Source organism: Haemaphysalis longicornis, unplaced genomic scaffold, assembly GCF_048455015.1.
Source record: "Haemaphysalis longicornis isolate Haplotype H1 unplaced genomic scaffold, Haemaphysalis longicornis Haplotype H1 scaffold_1, whole genome shotgun sequence".
Classification (NCBI taxonomy): Eukaryota; Metazoa; Arthropoda; class Arachnida; order Ixodida; family Ixodidae; genus Haemaphysalis; species Haemaphysalis longicornis.
The window spans coordinates 411,966,053-411,978,535 of NW_027526203.1; the positions used below are offsets into that span (position 1 = coordinate 411,966,053).

Here is a 12,483-nt window from a genome sequence, read left to right on the forward strand (position 1 = left end):
TATTACAGGTGGCTACTGGGATATTCTTGTAACGAAATCCACTGCAGGCTACCTTGAACTATGAATTCCAGCATTTTGGTACAAGTGCCTTATGTAGCAGTGATGGCATAATGATAACACTTACCATTTTATTTTTGCTATTTACTTGCTTGAACAACTACTACTTGCAAGAAGAAAAAAATTAATCGCACAAAAATAAAACTACTTGCTGACAAAGTGGCACAGTTCACTTCACAGGCTGTGTGCAGCAAAGTGGATGCTACGTGGTTCTCAACAATCCACCTATTGAACACGTCAATCTCACTGGGACATTGTGTGGTGGCCCACTGAAAAAATGTGACAATAGGCGTTAATAACCCTGTGGTTCCACTTGTCCAGGTGGTGGATGGAAATGCCTTTCCAAGGCCCCAACACCCATTGTCACTTTTGTTCAGTGGGTTTCTGGGCAATGTCACGGTGCGATAGATGTGTTCAGCGGGTGGATCGTTAAGAACAATGTAGCATTCACTGTGCAGCATGAAAGCTTCTCAGTGAACATGCATTGATCACACGCAATTTGGGGTATAGACGGGGTCAGGAAGAAGTAAGCAACAAAATGTTCAAGTTTGCATACCGGTAGACTAAGTTACTGAGCCCTCAGTCGAGCCTAAAGCTTTGTCAGTGGGGTTTCCTTGTGATCTCGTGGTGAATCCCACGAGAATTGCTGTTAGCTGGCAGTGTGTGATGGAGTGTGTTGTGTTGTGCTGTGTCCCAGGTTGACGGCCCCCACGTGTGCCCCGTGTGCGAGGACGTGCTGGGCTCATCGCACGCTCTGACCCTGCACATCCGGCAGCACAACCCGACGGACCACTCACACACGTGCCGGCTGTGCGGCAAGACGCTGAGCTCGGCCAGCTCCCTGGACCGGCACATGCTGGTGCACTCGGGCGAGCGGCCCTTCAAGTGTGCCGTCTGCCACATGGCCTTCACCACCAACGGCAACATGCACCGGCACATGCGCACGCACGCGGGCCCCGAGGACGCCTCGCCCCCCGAGACGGGCCCCCGGCGGGGCCTCAAGCGGCCCCCCGCCGAGGTGGATACGCCCCCGCTGTCGCCGCTTCCCCCCGAGCAGGCGGCCTCGTGCCCCGTGTGCGGCAAGGCCTTCCTGTGCCGGGCGGGCCTGGCCAGCCACATGGCCACCCACCCGCACGACCCCATCCAGTGCACCCAGTGCTGCCAGGTGACGGCCAGCTACGCAGCCTACCTGGACCACCGCTGCGGGCCCCCCGAGGCGGCGCCCCAGGGCCCAGGCTTCCACGACCTCACCTTTGTCGACTTCTCCACGGGCAAGTTCTCGCTCATCGCCAAGGCGCTGTGCGAGAGCACGGCCCGCCGGCCCAGCAGTGCCTTCCACACCTTTGAGTGCAACCTGTGCAAGCGCGCCTTCCCCTGCGGCAGTGCCCTGCGCTTGCACGCCCAGGCCCACGGCCGGGGCACCTTCTGCCCCAGCTGCAGCTGCGACTTCCCCAGCCCCCGCTTCCTGGAGGCCCACCAGCTCAAGCACCGGCGCGCCGAGCAGTGCGGGGGGGCCCCCGCATGCACCAAGGAGGACTTCCTCGCCCTGCTCGAACTGCAAACGCGCTCCTCCAGCACCCCCCTCGACGACGCGCCCCACAGCCGGGAGGAACACTTCGAGAGCTACACCTACTTCAACGGGGCCGCCCCAAGGCCGGACAAGGAGGCGGGCCACGACTTTGCCGACATTCAGTCTATCATATCGGTCACTTCCAAGGCCCCACTGGCAGCAACTTCGCCAGGTCAGAGCGGAGCCTCCCCACGACCTGGTTCACCCCTCGAGGCCGACTCTGCTAGCCCCGATGGTGGCAAGCCCGAAGAAGGCACCCGTGACGAGTCCAATGCGGAGGAGGAGCCGCAGTTTGCCTGCAAGTTGTGCCACATGTCCTTTTCGAGCCTGGGTCTGTTGCGCAAGCATGGCCAGCTTCATTCGCACGGGACCACGCCTTACGCCTGCAATGTTTGCTCCTATACAAGCATGGACAAGAGCACTCTTATCCGACATTTGCGGACCCATAACGGAGAGCGGCCGTTTCAGTGTGCAATTTGCAAGTACGCCTTCACTACCAAGGCCAACTGTGAGCGGCACGTGCGCAAGAGGCACAAGAAGCTCACCAAGGGGGAAGTGCGGGGAGCCATGCAGTACAACCCACACATGGCTGAACGAAGCGCAACCGCCGAAGCCCTGACTCCAGAAGTGGGCAGCCTGGAGACAGTGTGCAAGTACTGCAGTGTGGATTTCAAGTTTAACCGAGTACTGCGCCACCACTTGCGCTCACTCCATAACAGCTGCAGCCGGAAGCCATTTTGCTGCAACATTTGCAAGCTCGGCTTCTCCACAAAGAACAACTGCATTCGGCACGCCCTCAAACAGCACCCTGACATGCGCGACCGGCTGGCGCAGGTTGTGGCTGCTAAGCCACTGGCGCTCAGCGATTCCTCGGAGGACCTCACCGCGGGCAGCCTGGACGACAGTCCCCAGAAGACGCCTCCCACCCACGTGGTGGCCGCAGCCCCGCCCGGCCAGCTTCCTGAGGAACCCGAGCAGCCCTCGAGGGACCAGGCCCTCAACCTGTCCTCACCGGGTCCCCCCGAAGCCAAAGCGCCTCCAGACGTGGCCGAGCCGCTCAATTTGACTCTCAAGCCAGTTCGAGAGGGAGCTACAGGTGAGAGTGACGCCAATAACAATGACGAGCAGGTCATTGCCGCCAAGAGCCTCATGTCCCTATCTCAGCTGCCTCCACCACAGGAGGAGCCGCTGGACCTGGCCGTACACGCCATAGATCTGAGCTGGAGAACCTCCAGCAGCCCCGAACCACCCCAGGACACCCGCCCTGCTAGTCCCTGTGCCCTACCGCCGCCACCTCCGCCGCCTCCGAGTCAGCCACTGCACTCCACCCCAAAGGGCCAGTTGCCTGCTAAGACGCCCCCGTTGGGACGTCCACCCGTCAATGGCTTGCCTTCAGTTCGAACCCCTACAATACTGGAGTCGTCGAGTGCGAGTGACGACATCTACAAGATGACCTTTAAGATGGTCAATGAAAAGCTCTCACCAAAGAACCAGAGGTCGTTTAGTTGTGTTTACTGCTCGGCAGGGTTTACTTTAAAATCAAATATGGAGAGGCACATCAAGAGAAAGCACCCGGAATATGCAAGGCCCACACGAAGTCGTAACTTCATTCCCACTATGAGCAGTCCTGGTTCTTCTAAGCCTTTTTCGTCGACATTATCTGACGAAACTCGTACCGCTCTCAGAGTTGTTCTAAGCAGCAAAGCCAACAAAGCAGTAGATGCTGCTGGGAGCACGCCACCTTCTGCCCGCCAAGAGGAGCCAGCAAAAGCTGAATCCAAAGATGACCACAAGGATGTGGAGGACTTGTCCAGCCGGACTGTTGAGAATGGCAGTGACGAAGGCTCGGCTGACCTGGCCAGTGTTTCATCAGTGATCCACACAGCCAATTCACAAGTGTTCCAGCAGTACCTACAGGATGAAAAGGGTTTGCCTGAGGAGACCACAGAAGCAGCCACTGGGGAGTGCAGTGAGAGTGATGGTGGGGAGCAGCGGGAGAAGAAGCGCAGCTCCTACACGGACTCGCCCAATAGTGTTGCTTGCCCTTATTGTTCTCGCAAGTTCCCGTGGACCAGCTCACTGCGACGGCACATCCTGACGCACACTGGTCAAAAGCCATTCAAGTGTGAGCGTTGCCCCATTTGGTTCACCACCAAGTCCAACTGTGAGCGACACTATGTGCGTAAGCACGGCCACCACGGGGACATCTTGACACGCTGCGTGCCTGAGCGCCCCTTCAAGTGCAATGTCTGCCCCAGCAGCACATTTTCGACTCGAGGCAACCTGCGCAAGCACTACTACATCAAGCACTGGTCGCGCAATGGGGCGGACAAGAGTGCCCGCATGCCAGCCGAGGCCGACAGCGAGGAGCCCCACAACGATGACTCCCTGGACGCCATGGACGACGCGGGCGAGGGCAGCTCCGACAACGGCAGCGAGGACCCCCGCCAGTGCCCCGAGCGGCTGCACTGCCCCTGCTGCGAGGCGGTGTTCAGCAGCGCGGCCGAGGTGGAGAGCCACGTGGGGCAGCTCATCGAGGTGCCCTACCACTGCCACCTGTGTGAGCGGGCCTTCGTGCAGCGCCCCGAGTGCCTGGCCCACCTGCGCTCCGAGCACGCCGGCCTCCCACTGCCTATTGATGAGGAGCACGAGGTGGTGGCGGCCCACATGCGCAGTGACGGCCCCCCCAGCGAGGACTACGCGCTGCGGCGGGTCGCCTGTGCCTTCTGCCTGCGCCGGTACATGTCCACTGATGGGCTCAAGAAGCACGTGCTCAGCTGCCACATGGGCGACACCTTTGCCTGCGACATCTGCCAGCAGAAGCTCCCCTCCAAAAACAGTGTGGCCCGGCACAAGCGCAAACACCATGGCCTGCCCTTGCCCGAGCTGGCTGAAAGCTCGGAGGAGGAAGAGGAAGAGGAGGAGGAGGAAGAGCTGCAGGAGTCGGACGAGTCCAACCACAAACATTCCTCGAAAAAAGTGCTCCTCATCAAGAAAAAGAACTCCGCCGACGCAACAGAGGCCTGTGGTCCAGAAGCCAAGAGCGCCCGCGACTGCGGCAATGGTGATCTCATTCAAAACCTCTTGGGAATCCAGGACTCTAAGATCATTGACGAAATGCTAATGAGCCCCGCCGACTCTGCAGCGAGGCTGCTGGGGGTGAAGGAGGTCTGATCCCGGGAACTTAATTCCCAACTTGTGTCTAGTTTCTGGCAAGGAACGACGTGTTGATTTCTGCTTGCTCTGCAAAGCAATATGTTACCAAGGATGTTCTGCTCTTCGACGGGCAGGGCATTTTCGAGAAATTGTAAATCTGTATAGGCTCATGACCCGATTGATCATGCAAGTCATTTTTACTGCTCAATACACAAGTTGCTTTCGCATTTTATTCCGGTTAGGTTTAAAGTTGACAGCCTGCTGCTAAAGGACGTCAAATAGTAGCGTCGAGTGTCTGGCTGATTTTAGTGGAATAAGTTATTGCGCCAAGCGAAGTATTTCAGGCTGCAAAGAAACACACGTAGGTTTCTTTGCTTTTGTTTTATTTGTGGTTTTTAATGTGAATGTGAGGCGACGCTTTACAAGCATTGTCTTATGCACCTGTCGCACGACATGTATATATTTGCACCCTCTGTGATTTTAGAAGCAATGGAAAGAGACAGGTTACAAAAGCAATATAGCTTGTATAAGCAGTTCTTTGTTTTTAAAGCAAAGAGCAAACACAATCAAGAATCATTCCACACTGATTTGTAGTGAAACACTAGTACAATAACCAACCAGAGGCTTCTGAGCTGCAAGATTTCTATTTTGCCGTGCATGCCTTGGACGTAGGGGCTGCTGCCGTCAGCACAGGCCTTGGCCATATCATTGGCGAGTGGGACCAATTTACACGTTTTATGCACCATCAAAGTTACTTTGACTGCAGGGTAGAGACGGCAGACATATCAACTACATTCCTTATTGATGCAGTCAAAGCTCAGGACCAGCACCAAGCCACTGTGGCTGGGAACCTTGCAGTGCTTATCCCAAAGCGCCTGATACTGTAGAAAGTAGATATAGGGCCCACATTCCATATTTTAGGGCGAGTATTGTGTATTTTTAATGTGTGTAATTTATACGCACCCTCCTATACAGAAGTGCACACCCATACAGTGCTGTAGGGTTGTATAACACATGGCTGCCTTGTTTGCTTGTCGCTATGCAAACTCACTCGCTACATGCTTAGTGCCTTTTTGCTGCTGCGTTCTGTTGGTGCCTTCAGCAGAGTTCCTTTGCCTTTTACCTACTGTTACGCGCTGTGCTTTGCACCCAAGTGCACTTGCTTCCTACTGTTGCTGTTCGTGTGTACACCAGCACCGTCCAAGTATCCCCTTTGGGAACACCAGCCTGTCTAGAGCCTTGCCGCCAGATGCCTTTCGAGCACAACAGAGTGCACGGACAATGCCTGCGGGCCTGCCCGCTGGCTCTCCACTGTCCATTCATTGCCTGCGCCTTGTACAAGCATTGTAAGGGTGCTTTCATTGTGTTCTGCTGCCCTTTTGCTTCCACACAAGGCCGTACAAAGCTTGGTACTGTACTGTAGTTTTAATCGCTGAAGAAGGGGAGGTCTGCCCTTGGTTAGTGCATCAACAGTACCACAAGTTGCTGCACACGTTGAACAAATTATGAAAGATTCAGCATGAACAAAGTATGCAGCACCAAGATCACTTCAGTGTTCAGTTTGTTTTAGCATTGCGTTATGTGAGCTGTTTCCCATTTTAAATCTGGCATACGTTTTAGTCGCAACTTGTGGAACATCGCACTGGGCCTTTACCTGTCTTCTTAGGTGCATAGTACTTAACATGGTCACCGTGTGACTCATTTTTATATGTGCTGTGGGAAATTACGAGAGGACTCCAAAATTTAAGTTAATTTTATCGATTTTAAAGGGACACTGAAGTAAATGGGTGAAAATGTTATTTCATACTGCATTGTGGGCCTCATTTCGTGTAGTGTAAGCATAGTCAGGTAATGACACTGCATTCATGTAGACGTGTATGTAATCTTTGCTGTGCTATGCTTGCAGGGGGGAGACGGGGGGGGGGGGGGGGGTGAATAAACCATTCATGCCACTTTCCTGCACTGTGCTTATACAGAATGTCTTGTGCATAGCTCCGTAAATGGTTTATAGGCTAATATAACATTTTATATCTGGAAAACTTTACATTCATATAAATCTACAGCGTAAACTCGCCTCTCAGAGCGAAAATCACATGCTCCATTAAAAAAAAAAAAAACAGGATTGTAACTCCTTTCACCTGATACATTAGCCCACTGATTTATGGCTACACTTCTCTGACCATTGCCTTGCTGGCTTTGAGAAGCTCGCATCTAACCATCTGTCTAATACTGCTTTATTTCAGCATTCCTAGCCCCTAAATTGCCAATATCTTAACGGGGGCTAAATCAGCTTCCCTACAAAAGGACAGGCATGCATGAACAGTGCCAAGCACTGCCCTTCAAATTTGTTTTGTCAACTTCTGCATAAGCTCTTCACTACACAACTACCCGCCGCGGTGGCTCAGTGGCTAAGGCATTGCGCTGCTGAGCACGAGAACGCGGGTTCGATTCTCGGCCGCAGCGGCCGCTTTTCTGATGGAGGTGAAGAGCAAAAACTCCCGTGTGTATGAGATTTCGACGCACGTTAAAGATCCCCAGGTGGTCAAAATTAATACGGAGCCCTCCACTACGGCGCGCCTCATCGCCTGCACTGCGTCGGCGCATTATACCCTACAATCAATCAATCTTCACTACACAACTATGATGAGCCAGCGTAATTAATACTATTTCTACTGTTGATTGATTGTGAGGGTTTAACGCGCCGACGCTACACAGGCGATTTGAGGCGCGCCGTAGTGGAGGGCTCCTTACTAATTTTGACTACCTGGAGATCTTTAACGTGCGCCGAAATCTCGAACACACGGGCATTTTTGCTTTTCGCCTCCATCAGAAAAGCGGCCACCGCGGCCGGAAATCAAACTCGCGACCTCATGCTCAGCAGCGCAACGCCTTAGCCACTGAGCCACCGCAGCGGGTTACTTCTACTGTTGTGTGCAAGGATGGGGCACACATGTTGGTGAGCTCAGTAAGGGAAGTGCAGGGCCGGTGACATCTGATGGCACCTTCTGCGGCGTCATCAGGCCACCTCTTTTAAATTTCATTTTATTTACCCGCCCTAATGGCCACATGCCTTAGAGGGCAGTAATAGATGTGCTCTCCAAACAGGCCAGTACACACACAACACCAAAGTGCTGCTACATGGGGTGCTAAATAGAGGGCGGCAAGCTATGCATACACACAAGAGCGGACAACATTTTGCTGCTTTTTACCTGGCGACGAATGGCGAGTGTGACCGCCTAAATATGCCCAGCACAGTGTGCTTTGTGTAATTTTTTATTTTGCTACTTGGAAAAAGAGATAGTACCGACACTGCTTAGAGCCACCTTTCTAGCTACAGCTGTAAAGTTATGTCAGTTTTTATTGTGGCATGATGCAATCGGTCCGTGAAAGATTCATGGCAAAAATATTTAGTGGTTAATATCAACTTCATGGTTGCTCATTCACAGTTCATGTAGATTAAACACACTTTTACCTTTCAGTTTGGAGAGAACGCCCCCTCCCGAAATGTCACCCGCCCACCTTTTGAGCCGAAGTATCTAGTTTAATACCTACCCCAAACTTGTCCTACCCCCTAAAAATTGTTGCTTTCGAAAGTCTGGCAAGCCCCCTTTGAAAAAGTGTCTGGTGGCCCCTTTATAATGCGGATAAAAGGACCAATGGGTCAACCTAGTCCTGATTCTGGGCAGATGGTTATCGTAAAATTATAATTTTTAAATGTCAGTTTAGTTCATGTACCAGTTCAATGGTGCAGTAAAATTTGGCCGCACTATAGTTTCATCCCATCAGACAAGCATAACGCAGTTGGCTTCACAAAATTGGCATTAAGGCTATTAACAACAAAACTTGAATTTGGCTGAGGTGCACATTTCAATTAAAACGAATAGAATGAAAAGTGCTAGAGAGAGGCCAAAGTAAAGGCACAGAGTACACAGGACAAGTACATAAGTGGTGTCTTTAGATTGGTAGAAGAATCCATGCTTCTTTTTATTAATTTAAAATGACAAGTGCTCAAAGACTTTCAGAACTCTCTACACATTACCGTTGAACAGGGGCTGTAAAAGTTGGTCTGTTTGAGTTTATGAGCAAAACCATGCAGTTGTCCCCCATACTTTGCATCCCACTGTAGCCCCACCTTTAGTGCTTGTTTAATCATTTAATTGACTATTTTTTCAAACTTAATATTTTAAACGTGTATTATTCATTTTGAAACTTCTGTTGTGCGTTATTTAATGTACCGAATAAGATATCGCCACTGTTCTGAAAGCTTTTTTATGTTCGAAAAAGATAATTCGTTTTTAATGGACTGCAGTTCATGCAGTGGTGTCCTTTTTTTTTTATTTTTTAATATAAAGTGGTGGATTGAATTGGCCAGGGGTGTTGCAGTAACCGTTGGTGCTCTAAAAACTCTCAGCAAGGGCTGCACAGCCCAGGCAACTATCTTCAGTGTCCCTTTAAGCTGTACTTAGACTGATATTTTTTGTCAGGGCTTTGCCATGACACCTCAGCTCATTTGGAAATGAGTGTACAAGACGTGCCTGTGCATACTTGCTCCCTTGCCCAGCTGGTTTTACGGATGTGTGCGCGTTGTGGACTGTGGCTTACTTGTGGCACTTTTGTGTGCCTTCTTGCCTTGCTCTTTGGTGCCCATGAATTTCATTGTGCGGTTGTACACTGCAAAACTAGTCGCACTTGGGCAGTCTGCTCATTGTCAGCAACTGCTGCTGCTGTTAGTGGCTTCACCTTTTCTTTGTTAAAAGCGTATATATAATGCTTATCTTTACAAGAGTACATGCTGTATAATTTTTAGACATTTGTAACTGGTGCTAGCTGTGCTGGCAACATTTGATTTTATGGACGACACGTGTAAGTCTGTTTGTTTGGCAATAAAAGTGTTCACCCAGTTCCTGGTGTGTTTGCTGGTTTCCAGATGCAGTGTGCTCAGTGATCACATGTGCCACTGGCGTGGCAGGGTGCCCCTGTGAGGTCAGCCAGCATGGGTGACCCTGTGAGGCCGGCATTGACCGTAAATGGAGCTAAACCTCTCCTCAAGAGGGAAGTCAGAGAGAGGCCGAAACCTGCTGAGTGAGGCGGGGAGTTTGATATAAAGCGAGGTTGGAGTTGTAGGTGAATCTTACCAATGCTTGTAAATAAACCGCGCGAAATATTGCCAACCACAGAGAAAGCAGGAGGGGAGGACAGGCGCTGAGGGCAGTGCCTGTCCTTGTGTCCTGCTCTTTCTGTGGTTAGCAATATGTATTTCGCGCAGTTTGCAGATATTTTTTAGATGCATGAACTCGCCCAACAAGTCCTAAACTACAGTTGTAGGTGAAGTTGAAGTGGGGTCCAAAATCAGCATGGCTACTCTTCCATGCTGATACAGTTACCTTGCAGTCTTTAAAGTTTATGGCAAAATCTGGAGCAATTCTAACATGCCCTCTTAGTGTGTTTAGTTTTTCAGTATTTTCCCACAATATTTTTAAACTAGTCACCTCAAGCTGTATGTGGTTTAGTACGGTGCACTAGAGAGCGGTATTGCATTTGTGTATACACACCGTATTTACTCGATTCTAAGCATCCCATTTTTTTCACGCTTGCGATTCCCAAAGTGAGGGGGGTGCTTAGATTCGAAAAACCTTGATTACGGTATTTTGTTTTCGCATCCATATCTCGACGAGACGGGCGCAAAGAATAATGTTTTATTAGGCAAACATTCAAAAGAAAAATAGCTACAGACAGTGAATCCAATACTTGCATCTGATAGTCGGTCACCCTCGCTACCGTTTGAGTCCATTGTACCGCATGGGCCACGGCCCACTGCTCTCAGTATCCTCTAGCAGGTCATCTTCTATTCTGTTGAAGTGATTTGTAATTGAAAACTTCATAAATGATTTGGCTACAACGTCACCTCGGGGCCCATTTCCACGCGGCTGAAATCCACCTTGCGATGATAGCTTAGGAAAGGGCATAGAGTTTCTTACTAAGAAACTCTGTGGGAAAGGGGGTGCGTAGATTCGCATTCAAATTTTTTTTTAAATTTTTCCCCAAAAGTAGGGGAGGGTGCTTAGAATCGCAAAAATACGGTATATATGTATATGCGTGCGTGTGGTGTGCTTGCCTTGTTTGCTTGTTCATGGGAGCGCATGTGCACACCGGTCATCACAATCTGCACTTTTACCTATTCATTTGAAGCAGAAATCGATGTCTCGGCATCACTTTTCGCCAGCATTAGTACAGGGCGTTTCGGCGCAGTTGCATTGAGGGACAGTGAGAGATCCATTCACCTATACTGCTGAGTGAAAGGAAAACGGGAGAATAGGTAGATGAATTTGATTTCAGATGGGAAACTAATTATTTCTGCACTTCTGACAGGAAGAGAAAATTGATTTTATAGTTTTTGCCATTAGTCTGATGTTATCGAGCAGGAAACCAAGAACCTATAGCAATTGGCAAGTTTGTGTCTTGCAGAGTAATACATCCCAATCAAATGGCCCATAATAACAGAAATGTCTTGCTCTAAGTTGTTGCACTTTCTGTACCACATTTGGTGTTTTGTTGAAGGCACAAAATTGCTTCTGTGTAGGCTGAACACAGCAACAATAAAATTATGTTCATGGTAAAATTAATACTGAAGATGTTTGTGCTGAGGTGAGTACACACAACAGTTGTGTAGCGGACCATATAAGTTCCTAGAGTGCTCAGAAAAACTAAATTGGATTTGGCTATTTTGTTACTGATAACTGGCCCAGTATCGCCATGCAATGCTAAATAGGGTATCTAGGTGTTACCCATGCACTATGTGCATTACATCTTCAAAGGAAACATGAGATTAGCAAAGACAGTTGAGATTTATGGGCATTGGAGTAAGGTCAAGTTTCAGCTGAGGTTTGAGTAAGGTCCATATTGTGCAACATATCTTGAGGTGGGCTAGCATATGTGAACCTCCAATTCGGTGGTGAATTGGAGGTTGTTACGAGGTCACAAAAACTGGTTTTGGTTTGTACCAAGCCTAAATGTATGCCATTTGCCCTCCTCTGCAGGGGTATTGGGAGCAGCTTATATTGAGGTATACCTAACAAACATTTCTCTAAATTTACAGATATTAGAACTGCACGTGTATAAATAATGTAACTGTAACATGGTAATTTGAACTTCACCATTGCACTTTTCACTCGTATGGAAGTGATGTTGCTGAACTTCAAAAAATTTAAGGCTTTCAATTCCACACATTTTCATACATGCACATGCAACTGCGATGTGTATAAGGGTCAGGGTTTGTTCAGATGACTAAGCACTTTACCATCCAGCCAGTGATAATTCATCGAAACCAACTAGCATTTGGGAGTGTTTCGTGTGCTTGTTCTTGTTCACTTTTATACATGCTCTATACCAAATTATCTAAACATGAATGCACTTTCTTTCTAAATTTTGCTGATTTTACCTTCTTAACACGTATTAAAAAGAATGAGACACACTAGACTATGAGGTTCTTTCAGCAACTGTTTTTCAGCGCAAACCGTCTCACAACAAATGTAAACAGGCTATTGGCACTACGCAAAACCTCTCTGTAATGAAATTGGTTATAACGAAACGATAAACATAACAAAGTAATTGTAATTTTCCTTTCTATCATATAACAAAGAATTGCCTGACGTTTGCAACTTCATTACAATGAGCTAGGTTTAACTTTATTATGTTTACAT

General features: G+C 49.4%; 1 protein-coding gene across 2 annotated transcripts in view; it reads left to right on the top strand.

Moving 5' to 3' along the window:
• Peb (zinc finger protein pebbled) overlaps positions 1–7,294 on the top strand; it is a 46,713-nt gene extending 39,419 nt beyond the window's left edge. For both annotated transcript variants that reach the window (XM_077687002.1, XM_077687003.1), the window contains exon 4: positions 755–7,294. In XM_077687002.1, coding sequence (XP_077543128.1) covers positions 755–4,801 — 4,047 coding nt within the window. In that variant the 3' untranslated portion in view covers positions 4,802–7,294. The remainder of the gene's footprint in view (positions 1–754) is intronic.
• Positions 7,295–12,483: the final 5,189 nt, after the last annotated feature.